The 12356-nt window shown below is 43.2% G+C and overlaps 1 protein-coding gene across 28 annotated transcripts in view; it reads left to right on the top strand.

Annotated features, from left to right (window-relative positions):
* The window catches only part of NFIA (nuclear factor I A), a 482232-nt gene that overhangs the window by 410000 nt on the left and 59876 nt on the right, over positions 1 to 12356 (top strand). For 25 of the 28 annotated variants that reach the window (XM_077277136.1, XM_077277142.1, XM_077277156.1 and 22 more), the window contains one exon: positions 10425 to 10600. In XM_077277136.1, the coding sequence (XP_077133251.1) occupies positions 10425 to 10600 (176 nt within the window). The remainder of the gene's footprint in view (positions 1 to 10424; positions 10601 to 12356) is intronic. The other 3 variants (XM_077277152.1, XM_077277132.1, XM_077277157.1) reach the window with 1 other exon arrangement.

The raw sequence follows: 12356 nt of genomic DNA, 5'->3' as shown, positions 1-12356 counted from the left end.
ATAAAGTACGCCTGCGCCGGAGCCGCAGCGTGAAGACAAGAAGAGGACGTCATCATAAGAAGATGGGAGGCCCCGGACCGCGACACCAATCGGACCGGACCACCCCTGGGTGAGTATAATCTAACCTGTTTTACTCATCTTTCAGGATACATCGGGGGCTTATCTACAGCATTACAGAATGCTGTAGATAAGCCCGATGCTGGTGGGCTTAGCTCATCGTCGATTTTGGGGGTGACAGGTTCTCTTTAATAATTAAGAAACTTTGACCCGTAGAAGCGCCAGCAAGGCGTGAAATGGCCGTAGTCCGGCAAGTCTCACTCTTCATGAAAAAACTCCCCTGACACCTGCACCTCCACAAATATTCATGTAACCTATTTTGTTGATTTAAAGCCACATCTTGAACGAAGAATCGGATGAGTGCTGTTTCTCTTGATACTTTTCCCGATATAATAATTAAGAATATGTTGGTAAAAGTGAAGAAGATTCCCGACACCATTAAAGTTCTTTAGTCGCCAAGTAACTTTTGCTGCAAGTGAATCTTCGCTTTAAATGCAGCTCTGAATATGTAGATGTGACCCATAAAATAATTGAAATTTCTGTTTCCCTTTAAACCATAGATTGTAAGAAACAGAGACGCAACTTAAAATTTCTTGGCCCCTGTGCAGAATTAGACCTTATGGTCCATTGGGAACTCTGAGGCACCTGGACTCTGTTGTGGCTGCCACCCCTGCACGTCCTGTAGCTGCGCCTCCAGCAGGACCTCGCATGTCCCTCCTGACACTTCAACATACAGTTGTAAAATAACGTGTTACTAGCTGGCACCGTACAGCAGTCTGAGTAACGCGGCACATAAATCTCCCATCACAATGTATCCTGCTGGTTTGGTAATACTGTAATAGGGGCATTGCGGTGGTCCTGTTACAGGTCACTGTGCTTGGCAGCATTATGGGGCTGGTGGTCATTTTATAGGAATAGTGTTTCTGGTATTGGTCTTGGATATTGCGGACAATACTCTCTTGGTGGCACTATAACCTGACCTGTTATAAGGGTACTGTGGATAATTGGGCGTATCGTGGGAGGGGTATTGTGGCTGGCTCCGTAATAATGTCCTCTGCCTATCACCATTATGGTGGCATCTATAGGGTGTCTCACCGCGTACCGTATATACCCTCCTTCCCTCCCATCTCCTGTTTCTAGGCAGCGCTGACGTCTCTTTAGTGCACAGTGACATCTATGGGCATCGTGTCTCGTTATACCTGGCACTTGTTTTGGCATTTGTCCTCAGTTTTTACCGGACACATAATAAATAACATGGTCAACCCATATAATTATCCGGAGAGCCGAGGGTCATTAATGAGAGTATGTGTTGGCTAATTCTTGCCGTGTTTATAAAACGCTCTACATAATAGGGGTTTTGTGCACTTAATAGCCCGTCCTCGAGCGTCGCTGTGATCTTGGGTTGTTTTCTCACATAATCCCTGTACTGTACAATAAAACGGCTGGAGATCGGCCGCTGGGAACGGGCAACTTTTCTAAAGAAATCCTAAAATAATAACCCAGTGGGTTTTTTTTTTAAATTAATTGTCTTTGCCCGATTCTGCTAATTGTTATTGTGAAGGTGCACGGAAAAGCGCGCAATTAAAGGCGAAAAGCATGTAATTACAGCGCAGCCGTCACTGTACAGAGGAGGGGACCGCAGCCGCGATGAGGAAATATTTAAACAGGAGATTGCTCTGTCCGTTCCCCCGTAATGAAGAGCTTAGGTTCGTAGTATTTTAAATTAACCATATCGCCCCACGCTGGGGCTGTGTTCGTCGGACCAATGAGAAGTCGCCTTCCCTTTGTGGAGCTGCTCAATAATTACTAAGCACAAGTATAAATGAAAGCTCTATTGCAATCATAATTTGCACGTAGATAGATGCGAGGGGCGTCACGCCGAGTTAATTTGGAATTCCCGCTGCACAGACCAGGAACAGTGTTAACATGTTCATCGCAGATCGGTTAAGTCCACAGAACGTTCATTTTACAGGCAAATAAATGTATTTATGGAGGAGAAGAACCGATCAGCAGTATTAAGGGGGAGTACAGATCAGCAGTATTAAGGGGGAGTACAGATCAGCGGCAATTGTGCTGGGGGAGTACAGAGCAGCGGTGATTGTGCGGGGGAAGTACAGATCAGCAGTATTAAAGGGGAGTACAGATCAGCAGTATTAAAGGGGAGTACAGATCAGCATTATTAAAGGGGAGTACAGAGCAGCGGTGATTGTGCGGGGGGAGTACAGATCAGCAGTATTAAAGGGGAGTACAGATCAGCAGTATTAAAGGGGAGCGGTGATTTTGTGGGGGGAGTACAGATCAGCGGTGATTTTGTGGGAGGGAGTACAGATCAGCGGTGATTTTGTGGGAGGGAGTACAGATCAGCGGTGATTTTGTGGGAGGGAGTACAGATCAGCAGTGATTTTGTGGTGGGAGTACAGATCAGCAGTGATTGTGTGGGGGGAGTACAGATCAGCGGCAATTATGCTGGGGAGTACAAATCAGCGGCAATTGTGCGGGGGAGTACAGATCAGGGGAGATTGTGTGGGGGGAGTACAGATCAGCGGTGATTTTGTGGGGGGAGTACAGATCAGTGGTGATTGTGCTGGGGAGTACAGATCAGGGGAAATTGTGCGGGGGGATTACAGATCAGCGGAGGGAGTACAGATCCGCAGGATGTAAGAGGAGGGTACAGATCAGAGGCGATATTGATTATGGGGATACAGACTAGCAATGAATAACAGGGGGGAGTTCAGGTCACTTGTGATTAAGGGGAGAGCTTGGGCCATCTGTAATTAAAAGGGAGTACAGATCAGCGGTGATTTTGTGGGGGGGAGTACAGATCAGTGGTGATTGTGCGGGGGAGTACAGATCAGGGGAGATTGTGCGGGGGGAGTACAGATCAGTGGTGATTGTGCGGGGGAGTACAGATCAGCGGAGATTGTGCAGGGGTGAGTACAGATCAGCGGAGGGAGTACAGATCCGCAGGATGTAAGAGGGGGGTACAGATCAGAGGCGATATTGATTATGGGGATACAGACTAGCAATGAATAACAGGGGGGAGTTCAGGTCACTTGTGATTAAGGGGAGAGCTTGGGCCATCTGTAATTAAAAGGGAGTAGAGATCAGCAGTGATTAAAGGGGACAGGGTGCAGTCAGCTCCAATTAGGATGGCTGTGTTCAGATCAGCAGTGATCAAGGGGGAGATTACAGTTCAGCACCAATTAAGGTAGGTGCAAATCGGCTGCTATTCAGAGGAGTATAAATCAGCCTTTGATAATTGAGAAGTACAGATCTGCGACACTTCAGAGGGGGAGGACAGATCAGTGGTAATTAGGAGTAGAGATCAGACGTGATTAAGAGGGGCAATACAGAATGACCGCAATATGAAGGGAGAGTAGAGATATGCGATCATGAGGATGGGCTTGGTACAGATCATAGGTTAGTGGGAAGTAAAGTAGAGATGATTTTTGATTAAAGAGGATGTCTCATCTTGTTAAATAGGTAAAATCGTGAAGTGCTTGGAAAAATGAGTAATTTACCTACTTCTCAAAAACGGAGGGATTTTTAATTCTACAGTGCACTGTCTGTTGCCTTGGTTATTGGCCACTGCTGCAGTGTATCAGTGGTGGCCTGTTTCCTAGGTAAGCAGTGCGCACTTGCAATCTGATTGCTTTAGAGCCTTCCAGCTCTTCAGTGTCCGTGCTCTTGTGATGCTGCAGAGGACGAGCTGTCTTTGCTTGTAGCATAGTCGAGCGCACTGTTTGGACAAGCTGTGTGACCATGCCAAACTGTCAGGGTATGTTTCCACGGTGCGTATTTGCTGCGGATTGGACGCTGCATACAGCCGCAGCAGCCAGATGTAACAGCATTAGTGGATGGGATTTTATGAAATCCCATCTCCGCTATGCGTTCAAAGACGCAGGTGGCAAACCTGCGTATACGCCCATGCGGCACGTCTTTATAGACTTCAGTATCTCGATCTTGCGGAGACGCTGAGTCTCTGCAAGATAAATACGACAGTCTATGTATAGGATGCGGTGATTCCGCATGTGTTCACTGCGCGTACAAAAGCCGGCAGCGCTTAGGACAGAGCTGTGTCCAAAGCGCTGCCAATCCGTACCGTGGAAACATACCCCTAATGTCCAGGAACCAATCAGCCCTACTGCATGCAAGAAGCAGCGTGGCCAAGGAGCAGGGCGCTTCTGAAGAATGAACTCGAGATTAAGGAAAAGTAGGCAGGGTAGAGATCTGCAGCAATGAAGGGATAAGAGCAGAGTGGTGCTTAATGTGTGCAAGACCAATGTATGTACAATACTTAGTGTTATCTCATTCTATCATCATAAGGGAAGTGAACTTTTATGTGTTCATCTATCTTACAGCATCGAGGGGGACACATAGAGGGGCCCACAACAAAAACTGCAAATGGTATGCCAATGCTAGATCCCATCTCTACCTTGATTTCTGAATAGTGGAGTCTAAGGCTATGTCTGTGCCCACATTGCAGAATTTTCCTCATCAAAACGGACTCCCTTGCCAGGAAATACGCTTGTGTTTTTCTAACGTTTTTTTTTTTTTTGCGTTTTTATCGCTTATTTGTCGCGTTTTTCTTGCGTTTTTTTATGCATCCTAATACCATTCTATAGCTGCAAAATCGCCGCACGTCTGCAAAATTAATGAACAACAATGCGGAATGCCATTAAAGATAATGGAATGCATTTTGTAAGCGTTTTCGCAGCGGAAAAACGCTGCGAAAACGCAAACAACGTGGGCACATAGCCTAAATGTAAAAATAAAATTTGAAATCTTTCAATTTTCAAACTGGCCACAAGGCCTAATACTAGTTTAGCGGTTGTGTTCAAACTACTTTTAAGTCTCGTTATCATCACAGACAGAATTACAATGATTGGCAGAATCTTTATATATTATGGATAATACAGAATCCACCATTCAGAGTAGGCAATGTTACAGCTCACCTCCTCCTGTACAATGACTGATAACACCTCTATATACAGTAGATAACACAGGATCCACCATTCACAATAACTGATGTCACAGCTCACCTCCTCCATTTGTATAATGATTGATAACACCTCTATATACAGTAGATAACACAGGATCCACCATTCACAATAGGTGATATCACAGCTCACCTCCTCCTCCTGTACAATGACTGATAACACCTCTATATACAGTAGATAACACAGGATCCACCATTCACAATAGGTGATATCACAGCTCACCTCCTCCTCCTGTATAATGACTGATAACACCTCTATATACAGTAGATAACACAGGATCCACCATTCACAATAGATGTCACAGCTCACCTCCTCCTCCTGTACAATTACTGATAACACCTCTATATACAGTAGATAACACAGGATCCACCATTCACAATAGGTGATGTCACAGCTCACCTCCTGTACAATTACTGGTAACACCTCTATATACAGTAGATAACAGAGGATCCACCATTCCCAATAGGTGATATCACAGCTCACCTCCTCCTGTACAATGACTGATAGCACCTCTATATACAGTAGATGACACAGGATCCACCATTCACAATAGGTGATGTCACAGATCACGTCCTCCTCCTGTACAATGACTGATAACACCTCTATATACAGTAGATAGCACAGGATCCACCATTCACAATAGGTGATGTCACAGCTCACCTCCTCCTGTACAATGACTGATAAGACCTCATCCGGCGATGTCAATAGAAATACAAAAAAAAAAGTTATTGCCCTTGGAAGAAGCAGAGAAAATGAAAAATTGCACCATTCCTGATGGGGTGAAAGAATCACCCTGCTGAGAGAAATTTTGCAAGTTTAAAACTTTGGTATGGAGACACTGGATGACTTCTGCTGCTAGAAAAAGACCAAAAAAAACGTAAAAAAATTAGGTGCAGTTAGTGAATAATTAGCAGAAGGAAAATCGTCAGCAGCGCAGATCGTGCTAACATAGCAGAAATCTGCGATCTGTCATTAGTTTTCAAAGAGACTGTTGAAGTATCCTTGAAGAGCGACTTGTTGACAGGCGTTTTCTAGATTAATTAGTGCACGGTGCTAATGGCTCTCTTATAATTACGCTCTTTCCTGTGAATATGTGTCAGCTAAACTCATACTTTGCAGAGATGACATCTTGTCCTTTTTTAAGGGTTTAATCTTTGAGCATTTCTAACTAATGCAAACCACCATTAAGGTATTCCCAGCAGGTGTGTGTGCATTGGGGGGGTCTTGACTGGTTGAGTAGCGGCTTTGATCGGACTATCTGATGAGGTAGAGAATGACTGTTTAGCTTTCTGTTTGCTGATATCCTGCATTAGACACCAGGGGTGCAAGTCCCTTGCAGAGCTTGGTGCATTGCCAGCCTCCCCTATTAAAGAGTCACTCTTCATATTTCCGATAAAGGACGGCTGTTAGATGATGTTTGAAAGCCTTTCACATCAGCAGGATTGGTGGCGCTTCCAATTAGCACTCTGATATGGTCAATCTAAAAGACAAATGAATTGAGCGGGTAGACGGAGCGATTGATGTTCTGTAATGTGGCCTAACACCAGGGGTGTGGGTTTGCAAATGTGCATCAAACACTTGGCCTTTTCTTCATGGTACGCATATCTTATGCATGGTTTATCATTTATGTGCTGTTTACAATAGTATTACGGTATTTAAATTTAAAATGTAGATATTTTTTGTATCTGTGATTCATGTATTCATTTATTATTGTTATATATTTGCTATACTCTTGTCAAATTTAGGTTTTCGTGTATTCATTTTTTTGTTTACATATTTGTTATCTCTATTTGTATTTTTGGTTAATATATTGATGTTACAGATGATATTTTATAGATTATATATATTTACTAAATATAGCTATGAAAAATTGAAAATTATTTAAAAAATGGCTGTTATTGCAAAGGTACAGTATATATTTGGACAGCTGAGTTTTTCTAAGGTTGGTGAAAAACATAAATGACAATTAAAAAAAAAATAAATAAAATTAAAAAATAAATATAAATATATATATATATATATATATATATATATATATAAAAATATATATATATATATATATATATATATATATATATATATATATATATATATATATATATAATATGTATTTCTGTGTATCCTCACCCATCCCATGCAGACAGTGAGCCCTTGCGGGCAGGGTCCTCTCTCCTTCTGTACCTGTTAGTGCCTTGTTTTTTGCTCATGTTTATTGTATTTGTCTATATTTGCCCCCTTTTCACATGTAAAGCGCCACGGAATAAATGGCGCTATAAAAAATATAATATTTAGAAGCAGACTTACTAATCCTATCTAATTTTTAGACTGTGTGCCCTTAGACCAAAGTTATCACAGTCCCTCATGCTGCTTGATAAATTTGAAGCATCCTTACGCTCGGTTTACACGGGCGTACACACTCATTTGAGAGAATCGGGTCCTTTATACAAATCCGAATCTGATCAGAGTGTAATCAGATTGTGATCCAATTTACTTAAATGAGGAGAAGACGGGGAAAAAATGTTTCCATCTCGTCCGTTCTCTTAGTGTGCAGAAATCAGATTGCACTCAGGTGTCATCCGCAAACACTCCGATGTTTTCCATGGACTCATTGACTTGCGTGGCCGACTGCAATCCAATAATCCTATGAAACTTGGGCGTGCTGCAATTTTTTATCCTGGACTGATTCGGTCCAATTAAAAAAAAATTGAATATGTGCACTGTGTCATTATAATACTGGTCCAAGTGCGATCTGATGTTTTATCGGATCACACTTGGAAATAAAATACGGTAATGTGCACGAGCCCTTCATCTGTGTAGTCTTCGATTAGTTAGAGGTCTTTTACCAAAATTTTAGGACACATTTCTTGTTTGATGTTGGTGCATGGTGTTGTATTTTACGTAGCCCATCTTCACCGCTAAGTTATGCTTTTTACCTGCTAAGTTACTTTGTGGAAAAAGGTGTAATAAGTGTCAAAACAAAATAAATGTGGCGCACGGCTCGTACAGGCATTTTTCGTGTAAACTGTACCAGAATTGTGGTGCAATCAGTAAGCTTAGTAATCTTCCCCATTATTCCTTGGTGTGTTCTTTTACTCGTGTAATTTTTCATTGTTGCCTTTTTTTATATTTTCTCAATTTTAGGTAGCAAAATTATAGATTTGGCCAGGTATTTGATTGCATTTTAATGATGTGCCAGAAAATGTGTAGCTAGGAATGGGAACTAGTTGAGCACCTGACGCAGGTGTTGAGTGTCGAGGCTGGGGCAAACAAGCACAGGGTATTTAGACTCAAAACTGATTTTTTGCTCCCAAGAAAAGGAAAAACGAGCTATGGGTCACCCAGGATGGATGGGTAGTCTTGCACTTCAGTGCTGTGTTGCTGTAAATGTAGATATAAATGCCGCACAATTGTTGTAGTTTACGCCCCCAAACACATTAATAAAAATTTGGCTGGACTGTCCAACTGGTCAACATCTACTGGGTGGAGGCTTCTGCTCTCCCCCAATATCATAAATTTGGGCATCAGCGGTCTCGTGTACCGCCAGCTTTATACATTTTCATTAATTGCTATTAGCGGACAGGGCTGTTAGGGGGTGATGAGGGCTGTTACCGCTGACTGTGGTGTATCTTGAATATTGTGCGACCTGTATACATCTGTAGTGTGCAACATGACGCAGCCCATTACTGAGAAAAAGCTCAGGCCTTAGGGTTGGTTTCTATATCTATAGGTATACAAAAATGAAATCAATAAAAAAAAATAGACCCTTAGCTTTCCCTCCAGTGAAATTCTGTTACAGAGAATCGTAGTCGCCTCCAATATCTCAAGACCTTCATTGTAAGAAGTACCGCCACCACATGATAATAATATGCTCGCAGAACAATGATAGATTGATTTGTGGTTGAGACTTAAATGCCCACGTGATGAGGTCACCTCCCAGCAAACCAATTAGCACTTTCCATAAAGCTCCCCAGTATGGTGGATCTTGTACTTCAAACATCTGCTTCCTCCAAGAACCTGAGATGAGGCCTTATTTCATCACCTGGCCTGAAGGGTATTGGATTTCATTAAACACTTTGGCTTTCTGTGCAAGAACAATACAGTAGTTGCATTGTATTCATGCCGCACGTGACGGCGTACATTATACTCCACACCATAAAGAGGCCGTTCAGTGAAAAAAAAAAATCTATATATATAATTGTCTAAGGGTTTTTACGTCTGTCTGTCTGTCTGTCTGTCTGTCTGTCTGTCTGTCTGTCTTTCTGTCTGTCTGTCTTTCTGTCTGTCTGTCTGTCTGTCTGTCTGTCTGTCCTGGAAATCCCGCGTCTCTGATTGGTCGAGGCCGCCAGGCCTCGACCAATCAGAGACAGGCACAGCATGGCGACGATGATGTCATAATGGAAATCCCACGTCTGATTGGTCGAGGCAGCCAGGCCTCGACCAATCAGCGACGGGCACAGTATCGACGTAGATGTCATAATGGTTGCCATGGCGACGATGATGTCCTAAAGGTTGCCTCGACCAATCAGCGACGGGCACAGTCTGCCGCGAATTCTGGAATCATCATTGTCCATATACTACGGGGACATGCATATTCTAGAATACCCGATGCGTTAGAATCGGGCCACAGTCTAGTATATATATATATATAGCTTAGAGGGGCGATTATCTGTCCTGTAATCTGACGTGTCCCATTTATTAATTAGGAAATATTTTCTTGATTTATTTTTTGCTGACATTACCATACACGATCTGATTTATACAAAAAATAATAGTACCATTGTAGGGCCCCTGTTATGGTGACTGATATTCATGTTGCTTCCGTGACCCCAGGGTCAATTTTCTATCCCATTTCTTGTTAGCAATTCTGTTCCTCTGGGGAGGGGAGTCACAGATCCAACCAATAGGGGAAATGCTGATCTAGTGTTGCACCGTTTTTCCTGCATAGCTATGACACAGCGGCACTCCTGGCCTCCCAGAGGTGCAGAGGACAGCGGCCACCCCAGTCACTGCAGTTCTCCAGCCCAGCGAGTGACTGCGGTGCACGTGTGCATGGGATTTAGCAGTGCTGCCCTTTTATTCTCTTGATCAGGGAGATCCATGAGGGGTTGGTGCCTCAACCGTCCTACTTCGGCAATTCCAGCGGAGAGTGAGTGCAGCAAAAAACTGTGAATTGTCCCTGGAATGAACTGTCTGTGATGGGAAGTGTGTATCCGCCACACTGCGCGTATACATTGTATCAATGTGCTCTTTGTTACACTATGATTGCAATGGATATTTGTTTTTGGAAAACGCTTCAGACCTTTATGTGAACTGTGAATGTTTAACAACAAACAGAGATAACAGTCGCTTCTCTTCTCTCCCCGACAGTGAGTCCGCATGCAACGCCATCAACTTTACATTTCCCGACGTCACCCATCATCCAGCAACCTGGGCCGTATTTCTCTCACCCAGCAATCCGCTATCACCCGCAGGAGACTCTGAAAGAGTTTGTCCAACTTGTCTGTCCAGAAGCTGGTCAGCAGGGACAGGTGGGGTTTCTAAATGTAAGGACTACTTTTTATTCTACAGAAGTGTCTGCCCACTGTTTCTAAAGTGCTTCTTTTACCAACAATGTACTTGTCTTGTGCTGATCCTGAGTTACATCCTGTATTATACTCCACACCTGCACTCACTATTCTGCTGGTGCAGTCACTGTGTACATACATTACATTACTGATCCTGAGTTACATCCTGTATTATACTCCAGAGCTGCACTCACTATTCTGCTGGTGCAGTCACTGTGTACATACATTACATTACTGATCCTGAGTTACATGCTGTATTATACCCCAGAGCTGCACTCACTATTCTGCTGGTGCAGTCACTGTGTACATACATTACATTACTGATCCTGTACTGATCCTGAGTTACATCCTGTATTATACCCCAGAGCTGCACTCACTATTCTGCTGGTGGGTCACTGTGTACATACATTACATTACTGATCCTGTGCTGTTCCTGTATTATACCCCAGAGCTGCACTCACTATTCTGCTGGTGCAGTCACTGTGTACATATATTACATTACTGATCCTGAGTTACATCCTGTATTATACTCCAGAGCAGCACTCACTATTCTGCTGGCGGGTCACTGTGTACATACATTACATTACTTATCCTGTACTGATCCTGACTCTGTATTATACTGCAAGAGCTGAATTTACAATGCTGCAATTTTCAAAACTAAAATCTGCCAGCATTCATTACTAGATCAATAGCATTAGAAATCTGCTCTGACGTTATATAAGGCATTTATCATTTCTTAGTACAATGCTGATGGATTCTGAGAAGCTGTCTGATGAATTGTGAGTGCAGCTCTGGATGTGACTGGAGTTTACGTGTAGAAAGTATATATACAGTACAGACCAAAAGTTTGGACACACCTTCTCATTCAAAGATTTTTCTGTATTTTCGTGACTATGAAAATTGTACATTCACACTGAAGGCATCAAAACTATGAACTAACACATGTGGAATTATATACTTAACAAAAAAGTGTGAAACAACTGAAATTATGTCTTATATTTTAGGTTCTTCAAAGTAGCCACCTTTTGCTTTGATTACTGCTTTGCACACTCTTGGCATTCTCTTGATGAGCTTCAAGAAGTAGTCACCGGGAATGGTCTTCCAACAATCTTGAAGGAGTTCCCAGAGATGCTTAGCCCTTGTTGGCCCTTTTGCCTTCACTCTGCGGTCCAGCTCACCCCAAACCATCTCGATTGGGTTCAGGTCTGGTGACTGTGGAGGCCAGGTCATCTGGCGTAGCACCCCATCACTCTCCTTCTTGGTCAAATAGCCCTTACACAGCCTGGAGGTGTGTTTGGGGTCATTTCCTGTTGAAAAATAAATGATGGTCCAACTAAGCGCAAACCGGATGGAAAAGCATGCCGCTGCAAGATGCTGTGGTCGCCATGCTGGTTCAGTATGCCTTCAATTCTGAATAAATCCCCAACAGTGTCACCAGCAAAGCACCCGCACACCATCACACCTCCTCCTCCATGCTTCACGGTGGGAACCAGGCATGTAGAGTCCATCCGTTCACCTTTTCTGCATCGCACAAGGACACGGTGGTTGGAATCAAAGATCTCAAATTTGGACTCATCAGACCAAAGCACAGATTTCCACTGGTCTAATGTCCATTCCTTGTGTTCTTTAGCCCAAACAAGTCTCTTTTGCTTGTTGCCTGTCCTTAGCAGTGGTTTCCTAGCAGCTATTTTACCATGACGGCCTGCTGCACAAAGTCTCCTCTTAACAGTTGTTG

This window comes from Ranitomeya variabilis, chromosome 8, assembly GCF_051348905.1.
Source record: "Ranitomeya variabilis isolate aRanVar5 chromosome 8, aRanVar5.hap1, whole genome shotgun sequence".
Lineage (NCBI taxonomy): Eukaryota > Metazoa > Chordata > Amphibia > Anura > Dendrobatidae > Ranitomeya > Ranitomeya variabilis.
Note: the sequence above shows the minus strand (reverse complement) of the source record. Positions and strands in the feature narration are given on the sequence as shown.